Consider the following 15,899-nt stretch of genomic DNA (forward strand, 5'->3'; position numbering starts at 1 on the left):
ACAACAAAAGGGATTTGTTGTACTGCTCTGGTATTGTGGTAAAAATTAATTTTAACCATTGGTTCTTCTGATCTTCATTCTTTGGGGCAGGTCAGAGTTTTGTTTCTCTGAAGACGGTAGGCGGAGTTTATTATGCAAAGTGTTCCTAGTGACGTACATAGAGATGGGCAAAAGATTTGAAATCTACAACGACTCGTTTCAGCGATTCAGAGTCGACTACTTTAGAAGCCAATAACTTTATAAATCGTGTAGTTTTTGGTTTAATTACTTTGCACATTGTTTACACTGATGGACAGCTACATCATACACTGTAATACAGGTAATATTTGATTTCCCATCTGTGTGGCTCTTTAATATCATTTATATTACTTAGTTAAGGACAATTTATTTTCCCTTTTTTAAATTCATGTCGATCTCACTCTACTAAACTTGTCACCGGAAAAATATGTGCTGGGTCTGTATTTTGTACACACTGTAGAGTTTGTACTGAGGCGAGTTAATGCGTTTATCTAGCATCATCATCTTCTGTCCTTAAATGTATTCAGTGTGATATGAAAAGCAAACAGTGATCCTATTCCACTCTTCTTCTACTGTGCAGTTTAGTGGCCTTCACTCAATGTGCGAACAGAGGTACTTGAGGGATGAACAGACTGAGAGCAAACTCGAAGGTTATGTCTCAATGGAAGTCAATTTTACATTTCCCATGATGCCTATGTGACATGTTCACTTTATGAAAAAACAGAAGCAGACAACAGACAGGCTGAATTCTAGGAAGTCAGAGCAGTGGTTCTCAGCCTTTTTGACTCCAAGGCCCCCTACCGTCTATAACAATATTCAAAGGCCCCATGACGTTTATAGCTGTTCGTGATTTAGACTCAGAATCAGAGTGGCTTCATTGTCATTTCAAGCATACACAGTGTGTACACAGCTAATCGAAACAACTTTCTTTCAGGACCGCAGTTCATATAAAACAACACCAGACTGCAAGACTGGACAAAACAACACGGATTAAACTACATTAAAATAGACTACTAAAATGTAAATAAACACTAGATATGGAAGTCTCTTTAAGACAAGTCATGTCACTCAGTGGCCATCTTTGAAATGCCTCTCGAGCATCCAAGTGCATCTCTTTGAATGGGGAAACATCAAATTCTCCAAAACAGTTCACTAAGCTAGGATTAAATCTCATATTTGAAATCACCAAAGAAATCTGACAACAACTTTGTCATAAATGTTGTTACTTTTGCTCAAATAGCATTATAAAAAGCTTATTTCTCAGGCAAGATCACCCAGTGTGCATGCACAGTCCTAAGAGCACGTCTCAGAACGCTGTTTCTACAGCAACCGGGACGCTTCTAACGAAAGCTGCAGTGACGAGATGCCTTTACAGATTAGTTATTGGCTCTTTCATTCAGAAGGCGGGGCTTCCTGTGATTGAACAGCCATATTGAGCGTGGCATATTTCCCCATTCAAAACTATACGAGTGACATGTCTTGGGTATTCTATAGTCATTGGTACAATACAGATACGACTGCAAAGAGCAACAGACAATGAGGACAATGCAAGTTTAGTAGAAAATAAAGTGCAGAAAAATATATTTGGAGTAATACTGATGTTGAGTGTAACAGACATAAGCATCAACGTGCTTGCTGGCACTGCAGCAGAAGAAAAACCAGCATTCATATAAAGTGTATTTATATATATATATATATATATATATATATATATATATATATATATATATATATATAATGTTAGAGAAGCAGTACATTCATGATGATTTAGAAGTAATTTCTAGGAAAAATGGGAAAAAGTCACAACAGGGAGTGAGGAATGTTTGTGAAGTTAGTCGAGTACCAGGGTACTGGTATAACTTAAGTATTAAGGATTTTTACCTGATAAAATATTTTATAGCTTGAAAAAAAAAAGAAAAAGAAGTTAAATGCACATGGATTTTTCCTGGTACTGAAATCACATTTTTAAAATGAGGTTACCTCATATATCCAAGTTTCCAGCAGCTGTTTTAGTTTTTTAATGGGGGTTTTATAGAGGGTCTATAAAATTGCAAAAAGTAATAGTGTTTAACACCATGGCAAAAAATGTGGCACAAAGGTAAAACATTTTTTAATAAATCTTAAATCATCTAGAAGACTTGCTTTATGCCCTTTACTGCCAAAATGCACACATGACAATACAAGTAACAATTAGATGCTGAGGATTATTGAAATAATAGCGGACTTTGTACATATTATTAACATAAAATATACTCAAAATAAATGAGAAAAGGTCCCATTATATAGTAAAAAAAATTTCTTATATTTCTATAATTCTAATATTAATAGTATATTTATCACGGTGGTTGCTTTTTGGAAATTAAAATCATTCATATGAAAATTCAGAGTTTGCACGATGGTGCAACATGACACAACCAAAACTTATTCAACATCAGTTTTGGTAAACATTCATTTAATCTATAAGAACATTTCTATGAGCTATTCTGAAACAATAGAGAGAAATGTAATACACAATTCTTAAAGCTATCTCCTAGGCTGAATCCATCACTCTGGGTGAAAAAGAAATAAACTAAATTACATCAACAATCTGCAAATTTATCCTAAAGTGTTCGATTGAAGTGTGAAGAATGTCAAGCATGTAGATCTAATATCAAACCAGAAAAAAGATGCTAATAAAACAGCTGAAAATACAATTACCCGTCCATACTTGAGCTATAATCTGATGCTGTAACAGACGTCTGAGACTTTGTGCAATAGGACAGTTTGAGAGCCCCTTTAAATACTGTCACAGCATACTAAGAGATGAAGCCTTTAATATTTAAACATCAATGCTTCCCCCTCAAATAATTACAAGCCTAAAATATTTATATTCAAGTGCCTTTCAGAAGCCCTAGCTTTTTGTGAGAGGAAAATTGGAAAATTGAAGCGACAACCGCGTTTCACAAGTGGGCGGTGTTGAGAGGAGCACAGTGTGTGAAGCCTTTTTCTTGGAAAGATTTCACCTCCACAAAAAGAGAAAGACCTGATGCTGTACTTTTGCTGCCACTTTCCAGTTCTTTAACGATCCATAATGTGTCACATTAACATCCTCAAGGCTAAAATAGAGGAATTAGCAGTATAAAATCCATGCAATAAATTAAAAGTTAGTCCAGTCTATAAGAAAATCAATAATTCACACGAAATCATTAACATCTAATAAAGAGCTCCTTTCATAATTCAAAACGCATTATTCTGTATATTGGTCTCTTCCTGAACATTCACCTGTTTGACATTTCCAATTGCACATTATAAATCTTTACCTTCATTACTAAACTATTTTGCAAATTTCCATGCATCATGCTTTCTCAATTACTCTATCTCACAAATATTTTGCAGCTACTGTACAGGCAGAACAATGAATAAAATCAAATCAAACAAATAAAAATCCTGTTAATCGTCAATATGTTTCTCATAATATCCGTGGCATGAAACCTGTGTGCTATGCCAGAAATATTTATAAAATGATTAATGCTTCTGTTCTCTGGAACTGTTTGTACAAAACATGCCCGAAGGCTCTCATCTTCCCTAAAGACAGGAAACAACTTAAAACGCTCCCTGTTCTGCATTTAAGCAAGAGGGGAGACACTGAAGACAAGACTACAAGTGGAGCTTTGATAAATGCATGGAGTGCTCACATCATTACATCCCAGGCAAGACTTGCCGACAAAGAACCCGAATCAATCTTGTTATCTGGATCCCACAAGGAGGTCATCTCTCTCCTCTAGCATTCATCAGGACATTTGGTACAGCAAAGAGAGGGAGAGATCTCCAGCCTGGCATTACACATTCATAAATCAACAGCACGAGAACACTGGACTGCAAACTTGTGGGTGGAACATATAGAATGAGACTCAAAGACAATTAAAAATATAGAAGCGGATGTGTTTTTAACTACACATTCTCACCACACTGATATAAATGCTGCCTCTCCAGTTAGATGCCATTGCATTACAATGAAAACCTTTCTAGTTTCCATTAATGTTTTTTGGCCAGTACACTAGATGGAAGGAGAACTACAAAAAAATTACAAATGCTGCACAAACCATCAAGAAATGGCACAAGCTATTTAAACCTGCTACCAGATTGCTACCAAATGGTTGCATTTTGCGACCATTTCTTCTGCCGGTGCAACTAAATTTTGTAAACCAAACTCATAAGTCCTGTCATTTCTGCTGTGCATGAGAAACTCTCGGGAACCAGTTATTGCACAGCACTGCGAGATCCAGTGAAACGTGCTTGAATTCACTGCAGAATAAATAATAAGGTTGCTGTGAGATCTAAAAATTCCAATTACGCTCAGAATTCTGAGCAGAAAATAAACAGATCAAACAGCGTTGACGCATGTCAGAAAACAAGAAGTAATAACGCTAATTATAAACATTGTGTTGTCAGAAATAGTCAAAAGGTTTTTACATTATTTATTTCAGGGTTTGTACAACCTTTTGAAGGAGAAATTCAAACACTTTTCAATGACTTTCAAGTTTTTCAACTATTTCCAGCACTTTAAAGCTCTAAAATTATACAATTTAAGTGTCATTTTAATGGGATGACCAAAATATAGTATAGTTTGTGGTAAACAAACACTTATTTAAAATAAAATCTATAAAGACATCATTACTACTATAACCAATATATGGGAGGAGAGGAGCACTTATTGGCTTATTAGTAGGGCTGCACGATTATGACATAATTGTCGATTATTCCCTTGAAATTGTAATTGTGATTAATAACAGATTATTAATTACTATTATCACAATTTACATTGATGATTATATGAAATAAACAAGGTGAAAACACACTAACTGAAAAACGTTGTGCTTTTCTATAGTATTAAGCAAATCGGATTGGTTTCTTCTTTAAATTAGGTCTATAAGAAAGTACAAATATGAATGGTTTTATAATGTTACACTAAAACTAAAATTAAAATAATGGAAGAACCCTTATGATAACATGTAGAAAAAAAAAATGCATCTTAGGCATGCAGAATAACATAAGTGGTCTTTGAATGATTAATTTCCACTTTATTTCAACGATTACATAATTGTGGCATCCATAACTGTAACTGCGATTAGAAATTTGATTAATTGTGCAGACCTACTTATTAGTCATTAATTTCCACTTGTTTGCTTTATAATTTGTAATTCTAAAATCACTATTATAGTATACAAATCAAGAAATCAAATGTTGTCAGTTGTAAGTTTTGCACTTTTCATGTGTATAAAGTAAGAAAAGTCACAAAGTGTCTTGTAAAGCACAAACATGTTCAATTTGCGACTGATTCAAGTATACAAGTAAAGAGCACTGAAGTTGATCAATTCAGTATAATACTTTAGAAAAAGTACCGTACATTTAATAAGAAGTGTACATGAATTTTCCATATAAAATTAGATTTTGCACATTACTGTTATTAATAAAAGTACACTTTGTATGCTTCCCAACTCAAGCTCAGTGCTTTACTATCAAATATGCATCACCAAGAAATAAACGTAATATTATGATTAACTTCACTTGTTAATGCAAAACAATAGTAACTGTATGATTAAATTATATTTATTTTTTAATAACCGCTTTCACCGCAGTACTTTAGAAATTTACTTTAAAATTACAGGTAACATTCACTTTATATTTGCACTCTATGTAGTCCAGCAATGTCTTTTGAGCATGCATAATTACATATCTGTGCACAGTACAACAGATGCTGATTTGCACTGAAGGTTCGATTCAAAATCATTAAAGTGCATTTATCCATCCATTAACAACCCTGTTATAATTTACTGCTTAATGCACAAGCACATTGCTGCATATATAGTTCATTTGTAAGCCAACTGATAATTTCCATGAGGGAATTTTATTCAAATACTTGACTTAATTAAGATACAGTTAATATTGGACTATTCAGAGTGAAACAGATACTCATTCCTCGTTGATGCATAAACACTTTCAAACAAAAAAAAATATATATATATCTGAGCCAATCCCCATGCTTTGTTGACTTAAGCGGTTATCAGAGTCCCTCCGCATTGATCTGATAATGAAGTGAGAAATACATCAGCCCTTCGTCTGGACACACAACAGCCGTGCTTGCTCGTTAATCACCCAAGAGGACAAGAGAAAGTAAACCTTCACCTGTTCAAGATGGCTTTTCAGTTACGGAAGGACCCAGCAAGACTGAGAGATTCCAATTGCCATGTTCTTCAGCATGTGTCCATCCATCCATCGACACCTCCACAGCACTAGCCAGCTATAGCTAAATGGATAAAATTGGGCTCTGGATTGACAGCTTCAATTCGCTGGCAGGCAGAGTGGAAGTGCTTGTGTTTTTCTACTCTACCTAGGTGACACTCAATTAGATTAAGCTATACTTTCAAAAAGTGTGTGATGCCTAGCGACAAGGTAATATTTCACAACCTGGTGATAAAAAAGAAACACTTTTACAAAATTAAACAGAATCTTTGGAGGCCTTTTAAAATCGTATTACTTCAATAGAGCACAGGTATTAAAGGGATAACATTACTGTGTTACAATAAATACAATTATTAGAGATGTTCAATGATCAGGTTTATTTGGATCTACGATTGAACTGATGATGGATTATTTATTAGCATTTATGGCTGATATGAAAAAGTCACTCAAAAGCATGTTGAGGCTTAAAAACACAAAGCAGCACAATAAACTCGCTGAAGCCTATTGCAGTCAAAATTCAATCAAGGGGTGTGCCATATGAGAATATAAGATCATGAAAGATCTCATTTATTTCCTTAAACACTACCATTCAAGTAAATTACGAAGTCAGTAAGATTTAAATTTATATGTTCTTTAAACAAATCTTACGGACCTCAAACTTTTAAATGGAAGTGTACTGTATACAGCAGACATAGCAACCTACATGAGAGCCCGAATGAGAAAAAATGTTTTAGAACTTCCTTTCTAAAGTATTTAAACAGAGTTAATTAAATATGTATTGTTTTATGTCAGATTAATTATGGTAATAACTCTCGAATGAACACAAAATCTAACCTAACTTTCAAATATCTAAAACTACACAGAGAGGGCACTTATGATATTTTTAGATTCATAACTAGGACTGGCTCTGCTAAATGAGAGAAAAAAACACTGACATGATTAAGTCAGCAAACTTGGCTGGTGATTAAATCTATAAAAGATCCAGAGTAAAAATATATAACTTACCAATTAAATTTTCACATTTTCACAATTCCACAATTTTCACAATTTTTAAAGCAAACCTTAACAATGTGAATGGCTAGCTGATATAGTAGGATGTTGATGGAGCGGCCACTACTGAAAAGTCACTACATCATACATTTATTAAGCATGTATGTATCTTTTTATATGATACAGACTTAAACATTTGGTTTTTTGTGATAAAGTGAACATTGTTATTGAAAACTATGCTAATGTTAATATCACCATGATAATATTATATATGGCTGGTATACTTGAAAGACTTCTAATACCTTAGAAGCATCTTGATAGGTATAAAATTACAAATCAGAGTATACCATTGTTATCCAGCAAAAGTGTGGCTATATATTAATTTCTTTCCATCTACAGTTAAATTGTACTTTTTTGGAAAAATGACCTAATAAATCATTTGAACTTCTTAAAACCCGAACTACTGATCTGACTAGCAAAAAAAAAAAAGAATCCTAGGAACAGTGTGAAAGTCAAGAACACTGAAGCTTTAAACCAACCCTCATTACCAATATGACAGAAAAAGAATTAGTGAGATGGTGTAGTCTTTAACACGCTTTATAAGGCTCAGGCTAATAATAATTTCCACCAATGGACAGTCTGATTATACCAGAGGTCTTATTTTCAAAAAGTGTTGAATATTTGCAGAGTGAGCCGCTTCATTCATGATGACTTTTGAACAAGGAGAGGGAATTACATCGACTTTGATGGAAATAGAGCTTTAAATGTCGGACCATAAGCTGCAGCTCAGCTCTGATTAAGAACGTATCCCCATGTCAGATGTTCTGTTTGTTCGTCATGGACACAATTAACTCTAAATAACTACCTTTGTATTTCACCACATTCTGCTGGCTGGTGACCGCTCTTTTAAAAACTGAACAGGACACAAGGCTTTTTAATCATAATTTGCAAGTTGAGCTTGCCTGCCAGGAGAACCTTTGAAACTTTCCAAAGAAACTAAGTTTCAGAAGGTTTGTCAGGCCGCCAATGAAACATGGGGTATGAGCACTAAAATTGCAAAAGATCATCATCATCTGTAGATCTATTTATAGACCTTAATCAGGTGAGACACCATATTGAATTGAACACAAATGAAACTAGGCTGTGAGGGATGGACTTACATTCTTTACAATGGCATGCACTGTATAAAGGTCCTGGACCAGGTCATTTTCACAACTCATACCTTTTAAAACAGTTTTATGGATTTTTTGTATACTGAAAGTTTTTTTTTTTTTTTGGAAAACATTTTCATCAGCTGAACACTGTACTTCTATAAAAAAAAAAATGTATATGGCACTAGATATAAGACCATCATGTGTCATGAGTATCAGTATGTTAAACTGATTTTTATCAGTATGTAAGCCAGCTAAATAAGATGATCTCGGTGACAAATCAGTGGAAATTACCCACCCCTCAAAAAAAAAAAAAAATTCAACAGCACAAAAAGTGTGGGGGGGGGGACTTTTATGTTTTAAAAGCATTAAAATGGGTGTGCAAAATAAATTAATGTACATTTTTCAATGGCAATGCAGTACAAGCTGGTTTCAACCAATTTCTGGTCAGTGGAAGCTCTACTAAAATGGACATTTAGAGTTAAACTAAAGATTTAAAACCAAGCAGCTGATTTTAGACAATCTCACTGGAAATGATTCGGAGTATCACAAAAGACCCATTCCAAGCCTGATTTATGGAGTTGACGGGAATATGAAGATTGACAGATTTAAATTTTCTTTCAGCGTGGCCATCCTGAATGAAAAACAACAGGCAGGCAGCATATGCTTTCATTAGCCAGCATGTATTATTGTGGAGGCTTATACAGCTTCAATATACTGGCACGAGCGAGACCGTTGACTAGCAGTGTCTGTTCTCCACTGCGGTCAGACAAGAACTTACCAAATAATAATCTGAATGACTTTTCTCAGAGAACATGCTGCTGAAATAAAACCCCTAGCACCAGCTGTCCAAATGCCTGGCAGACTCACTATGATGGCCGGCCTTGACGAGATGGCATGTAGATGACGAAAAGAGAAAAATCTGCCAAGCTGAAAGATAATTTACCATGCTGAGATGAGACTTTCTTAATTTTGCATCATCCATCTATGACACTTCTTCATGCCCAAGATTCAGGTGCGACACAAAACTCAGAAACAGCATGGCACAAAACACATTTCCTAAAAAACATCTTCAACTAGCACAAAGAACGCTCAATCCCAGAAGCACAAGGAAATGAATGCAGACTACATGCCAGCACTAAATGCACAAAGCCTGTCTCTTCTCCACTTACCAGCGATCAACCGAACACAACCGCTCCCCAGTTTCAATTAAAATGCCCAATTAAACCCAAGCTGGGCAGACTAATGTTGTTAAGTAATCGGAGTTCACAAAGCTGCCCAAATTTATTATTGTTCCCTATATCCTGCACACATTTTCATTTCTCCAGTTATAGCAGCAATTAAACCTGCTGCTGCTACACTGTTTACCATCAGACATTCACATGTGAATCTCAGATATTAATGGAGTGAAGATGACAAACAGGCAGCTATTACTTTAACAGCCACCACACCGTTCTGCAGATAAATGATATATTTAAACTGCACTTTATATTTAGAGTGTCATTTTATACGTAACCCTTAATAAAATAACAGATGAACTCATGCTAACAAAAACCTTGATGAAAAAAGTACGGCATTATTTTTTTATATATTATAACATTATAAATGGTTTACTTTTGGTCAGCTTAATGCATTCTTGAGATTTAAAATTATTAAATCTAATTATTTCTAAAAAAAAAAAAAAAAAAAACACACAAAAAAAAACTTACAGACCCAATAAGTCTGTGTATATAAATGTACTGTAATACATTTCTTCAATATAGCATATCCAGTACATTGTGCCTAACTATTTTCAAAAGAAAAATAGCCCTGTAAAATGGCCCTGTATACTTGAATATTTGTGCTTGTGCTGCTGCACAAAAGACAACAAGGAATCAGCAAAGCTCGAGCATGAAAAGCCCTCAGCGTGCCGTCTGCTGGAAATATCCTGAAACACATCACATTAACATGCATTCTAAACATGATGCAAGGGGAGAAACTCAATGGTAGGAATACAAACACATGTGAAGTCTTTCAAAGGATAATAGCCTATTGCAGGGAAGCACATTTTGCTGCCATTTGGCAGGGTTGGGGAAAAAAACCAAGATGCCTCCATGGTGGGTTACAGCAATCTCGGCAGGAGCTAACAGAAAAGCTGCTTTTGATTTCCTGACCAACAACCCTCCCTATGACCTCCTCCATCGTCTAGTCACCTTTTAATCTCCGTCTGAAGGTGGAAATGACCCATGACTTCTCAGTGTGTGCCATCAAGCACTGTACGTTAAGCCTCTCCAAACTATCATCTCTTACACCCACTCTTCTACACTTAGAGAAAAAAAAACAGCAATCACATGACTGCTATAACCTTTCGATTGCATTACCTCTCTAGACTTCCAAGACCGCCTTAACGCACCCCCCCCCATCAACTCTAACTGTTAACTACAAGCTCTGCTTCTGCAGCTTACAACAACCCCCATGAACCCTTCAAAATAGAAACCCTTTGAGTTTTATTGAAGGAATACAAGGTAAATGTGGGTAGTTTTGTATCTTTGAACTCGGAGTGAATCCGAAACCACTCTCAATCAAAACCAAATGTAAAATCCCTTCTAATAATGCCTTCTTTCAAAGTAACATAGCACAGGCTTCTTTTAAAATATCCATCTCGTCACTTACAAATTAATCTCTAGTGGTGAACACCGATTGTTGTGTAATGGGGCTCCAATTTTGTTACTTACCGCAAGTGCTTTGGACAGTCTTGTTCGGAAGTCATTAAGGACAATCGTGACAATTTCATGGTGGGGAATGTAGGCATTTCCAGCCAGCAAGTAGACTTTCCTTGTGCGCACTAAATCCAGGGCATCCTGAAATGGGACCTTTGACACAGAAAACACTTTATTGGTAATTTTTTAAATCAACTGTACATTCATAATGTCGAAGTATTACAGCTTATGCTTATTTTAAATTATCGACAGATGGGTTAATAAATAAATTCTAATAAAACCTCATTCTAGTTTTGACAAGCATTTATAAGACTTGGAATATGCAATATAAACTTTAACTTGTTTTAAAATAAATGTAATGATTTCAAATGAACCTTTCTAACGTGCCGTCTTATATTTTTACAAGATACTAAGTTACAGAGTTAAGTTAAAAAGATTCAGCATTAAATAGCTTTTCAGAACTCTGTATCATTTTTATAATGGAGATGTTACCATTAACTTACTTTATAGAAGTCATATTCTTCCACTGTGATTCCACTTAATCCATAACTGGAGGTGATGAGCTTGTCTTTTAGGCTTTTCTTTTCCTCTGCACTTACCTGTAAAATGAAAGGGGAAGAAATTGCACAGCTGACATTTAGTTTGAAGTAGAAGAGCTAAAGCAAGGACAATATTTGGCGAAGACAAAGGCATTTATCACCACAATTCAGAGAGCACATTGGAAGAAAAACAGCAGATTTAAATTATCATGTAAAAAGGTTATGACAAAATATATTGTTTAACCTTTATGCAGTAGCATAATGGCATTAGCATTTATTTATGGCTAGAAAACATAAGCATTCAGGCATAGTTCTGAAATCATATTAGGATTGTTAAGAGAGTGGAACTGAAAGACATGAACTGAGAGATGAACAATGTTTTAATGTAGAACTGCCCCCTACAGGACTGTACATGAAAACACACTCTTCCACTGGCCCAGACCTGTACATATCTTATCTTTCAAATAAGAAATAAAAAATGAAATGAAGATTTAGCAAGCATGTTTTAGTTACAAAACATTCGACAAAGTGACCGGCCAGCCATTTATTGGGAAGCTGGCCAAGAGTTTTGAATCTGATTTGGAAAGAAAATAACACCTACAGATGAGAAATCACTTTTACATATTGTGTCTGTAAATAGTTCTATGAAAATAGACAGTTTTATCAATTTTTTATTTTTTTGTAAACTAATACAATACACAGATTTTTCTGATAAAATCAAAAGAAAGTGAGTTGTGGGAGGTTTCAAAAATTCAATTAATATGTAAAGCAGTCTCACCGTCTCGTACTTCAAATTATTTTTATGCAAAAAGTCGGTCTTGTGCTTTGGAGTAAGTTCACCAAATCGGTAACGGAAAAGATCCATTTCCTGTTGGATAAACCATCGTCTCAGGTCCTCCCTAAAAAGAAATAAAAGTATATGGTTTCATTTATACCTTACATTTCAAAATTTACCAATAAATTAACCTTAATATATATATTCAAAAGAATATGACTGCATGTAGTTCTGCAAACGGTTTAGTTTCAACTTCGATTATAAATGTTACATAAATGAATATTCATAGCTCAAAAAAAAAAAAAGATTCATAGAAAAAGATAATTGACCAAACCAAACAGTCCATCCTGATTTACACATGACTAACACTTACGTCTGGCAATACGCCAAGCGAAGAATAAAATGGGAGATATGGTCTTTTCTTCGTTTCTCATATTCAGATATTCCTCCCTGAACCTTCCGGTCACCCTGGGTGATTAGAGCAGATTGTTTGAGGGAAAAAAAAAAGAGTTACTGTATAACATAAAGCGAGTGTACTCATTTAAAGAGTTTGAAAGCATAAAGACAACTCTTAGTCTTAAATATTCTAAGACTTATGAGCAAAATATAGTAAAATGAAACATCCATCCTCTTTTCTTAAGTTGTGTATGTGTGTTGTGTACATAGGATAGTTTGTTTCATTATAGACAATTGCATGTTTTGAAGATTTTTTAAATGAACGTAGTCAATGTGCAGCATGAGAAAAAAAAACAGTATATATGAAGAAAATGTTCTCACCAATTCTGTCTTGAGTGGGAAGTTCAGACTTGAAAATTCAGCTTCCAATTTCTTGCTGTACTGGTCTGAGTTTTTCACATAGCTTACCCCAATGTTTTCCACAGTCTTGAGCACTTGAAAAAAAATGCAATTCATAAGTATACACACAAATATATAATTGAAACATAAAAAATGTTTAATTCAAAGGCTCTTAAAAACACCTGAGGCATGCAGATGACTCACATTTCAACCTCTCCACTGCAAAGGTTTCAAACTCAGCGAGAGAGATGTTCTCCAGGGGAGGCTGTCCATAGAACTGAAGACAGTGATCATACAGATCATTCTGAGAGCTGCCGATCAGCTTCTTTCTTCTGCCTGGAAACTGCATTGCAATTCTAGACACAGAGTTTTAACAATACGTTTACTAAAACTGGACAATGTGAGACTTTAAGACACATAGAAAAGCACTGACAGACCTACAGCGATTATAAAAATAAGACAAAGTAGTTGACAATCAATAAATACACACAGACACAGCAGTAACGTTACAGCTCTCATAAACAGTAACTATAGTTCCTGAACTTGTATAATGCTAGGTTAACTAGCTAACATAGTTCATAGTTTAAGTAACATCATTTGCTTTCTGTCACTAATGTCCTCGTGCGCATTTAACATGAAATACGTATGTTACAATAATATCAGGTGTCTTTAACTAAATATTCATTATATGTAACTCTCATTTAATAACAAACTAACATCTCAAAACAGTGGCTGTCTGTCTCTTCCCGAAGCCTGAATCCCGCCAACAAGCTGACGTTCCAAACAAAGCGCGGGTATATGACGCCACTCTGAAAATTCACCAATCGTGCTGCACGAAGGGCTGCTGTTTCCGGGGGCTGTGTTGTGTTCTGTTTCCCTATCATAGGTCACTTCGATGCTGCGGTGACGTCACCACGTATGGGAACACCTCTGGTGTGACGAATGTCTGAAGCCCTATACCATCCCGCCAATCCTATTGGCCAAATGGCGCATAGCACCACCCTGCGCATGCGCACGCATGATATACCTGGGTGCAGCGCGCCATTTCGCTCAGATTTCATTCCTTCAGGAATAGCGAATCATCTGTGCCCTATCATCTCGCGTTCTCCAGCGATTTTCTTCGAGCAGTGTTAACTCCTCTTTCGCGGACGCGATGAGTCAACGAAAGGTAAGAGCCGTATATGGGTTTATCACAGGGAGGCACTCATGAGAGATTCGTTTGCAGCCTCTCTCATGTTCTCTCTGTGATAGCCTACGGCTATGGTAAAATAAGAAAGTAATCCGCGCTCTGGAGTCTATTTCTTCAGTCGCCTCGCGTCTAACCCCCACCGTTCGCTTCTGCGGTCACCGAGGCCCCGCACGAGGTGTTGGTTAGGGGCGATATGTGCGGCTTGACTATGAGTACAGTGATGCACTGGATTTTCCACTTGCTCGCTCTCCCCTACTCGAGCGCGTTAATCAGAGCAGTTTTGCTTTATACTATGTTGTCTACCGCAGCTTCTACTCAGAGTAGGCTCTGACCGGCATAAGCGGTTCTCTCCCTCCGAGCGGACAGGAGAAACGCGCTTCCCCTTTCTCAGTGTGCTAATATGTGGCTATCCACGCGGTGGATAAACTACCCTTCTCACGGACCTCCACCAAGAGGTTCGAGGTCCTGGAAGCAGCCTTATCAGCGCATATCACGAACGGCGCGGGTTTTTGCCACGATTTAGTGACATGCTATTATATAGCGATGCCGTTTGACTACCTCTCTAGCCAAACGGATCGCGCCTAACTCCGCCGCGACCTAGTCTCGTCTAGACGTATCGAGTCGTGTCTATTTCGGGAAAAATTTCATTCTCTTATTACGGTTCTTTACGAGAAGCCTCTCGTTCTCCCCCACGCTCTAACATTGACTGTCTCGCAGCACAAGCACTTCGAGCGTCACTGAACTGAGCTGTTATTTGAGCGCCCCTCAGACACTGCACAATTCGTCTTCAGAGTTTGAGGGACGGCACAAGAGACTGGCGAATTTGGCCAGTTTATGACGGCTCACACAGCTGCCGCGTTCTCGCTAGCGGCGTGGCCCTATGTTTATCTTGTTGGTTTAAATCCTGCCGTGGACACGCTTCAGGATTATACACAACGAAACACAGCGAGTTGACGCATGCATTTCCTTCTATGTTTGCCGGGGTCTGTGCCCTCCACTGAAGAGTGCTGTTGGACTGCTATGCACATCCAACCCTCTCACTGCAGTCCCCACGCTCTAACATTGACTGTCTCGCAGCACAAGCACTTCGAGCGTCACTGAACTGAGCTGTTATTGGAGCGCCCCCTCAGACACTCTGCACTATTCAGCCTTCAGAGTCTGAGGGACGCCACAAGAGGCTGGAAAATATGGCCAGTTTATGACGGCTCACACAGCTGCCGCGTTCTCGCTAGCGGCGTGGCCTAATGTTTTCTTGTTGTATTAAATCCTGCCGTGAACACGCTTCAGGATTATACACAATGAAACGCAGCGAGTTTGACGCATGCGCCTTACTTCATGTTTGCCAGGGTCTGTGCCCTCCACTAGAGAGTGCTGTTGGACTGCTAATGCACATCCAACCCTTTCACTGCAGTCCCCACGCTCTAACATTGACTGTCTCGCAGCAAAGGCACCTCGAGCATCATTGGATTGAGCTATCATTTGAGCGCCCCTCAGACACTCTGCACTATTCAGCCTTCAGAG

The 15,899-nt window shown here is 37.0% G+C and overlaps 1 protein-coding gene across 1 annotated transcript in view; it reads right to left on the minus strand.

Moving 5' to 3' along the window:
- LOC113112787 (DNA primase large subunit-like) overlaps positions 1–14,022 on the minus strand; it is a 51,896-nt gene extending 37,874 nt beyond the window's left edge. The window contains exons 1-7 of the mRNA XM_026278642.1: positions 13,907–14,022; positions 13,394–13,545; positions 13,172–13,284; positions 12,768–12,862; positions 12,398–12,518; positions 11,584–11,679; positions 11,096–11,233 (exon numbers count right to left, since the gene is read on the minus strand). Of these exons, the coding sequence (XP_026134427.1) occupies positions 11,096–11,233; positions 11,584–11,679; positions 12,398–12,518; positions 12,768–12,862; positions 13,172–13,284; positions 13,394–13,538 (708 nt within the window). The 5' untranslated portion in view covers positions 13,539–13,545; positions 13,907–14,022. The remainder of the gene's footprint in view (positions 1–11,095; positions 11,234–11,583; positions 11,680–12,397; positions 12,519–12,767; positions 12,863–13,171; positions 13,285–13,393; positions 13,546–13,906) is intronic.
- Positions 14,023–15,899: the final 1,877 nt, after the last annotated feature.

Source organism: Carassius auratus, chromosome 13, assembly GCF_003368295.1.
Source record: "Carassius auratus strain Wakin chromosome 13, ASM336829v1, whole genome shotgun sequence".
NCBI classification, from domain to species: Eukaryota; Metazoa; Chordata; class Actinopteri; order Cypriniformes; family Cyprinidae; genus Carassius; species Carassius auratus.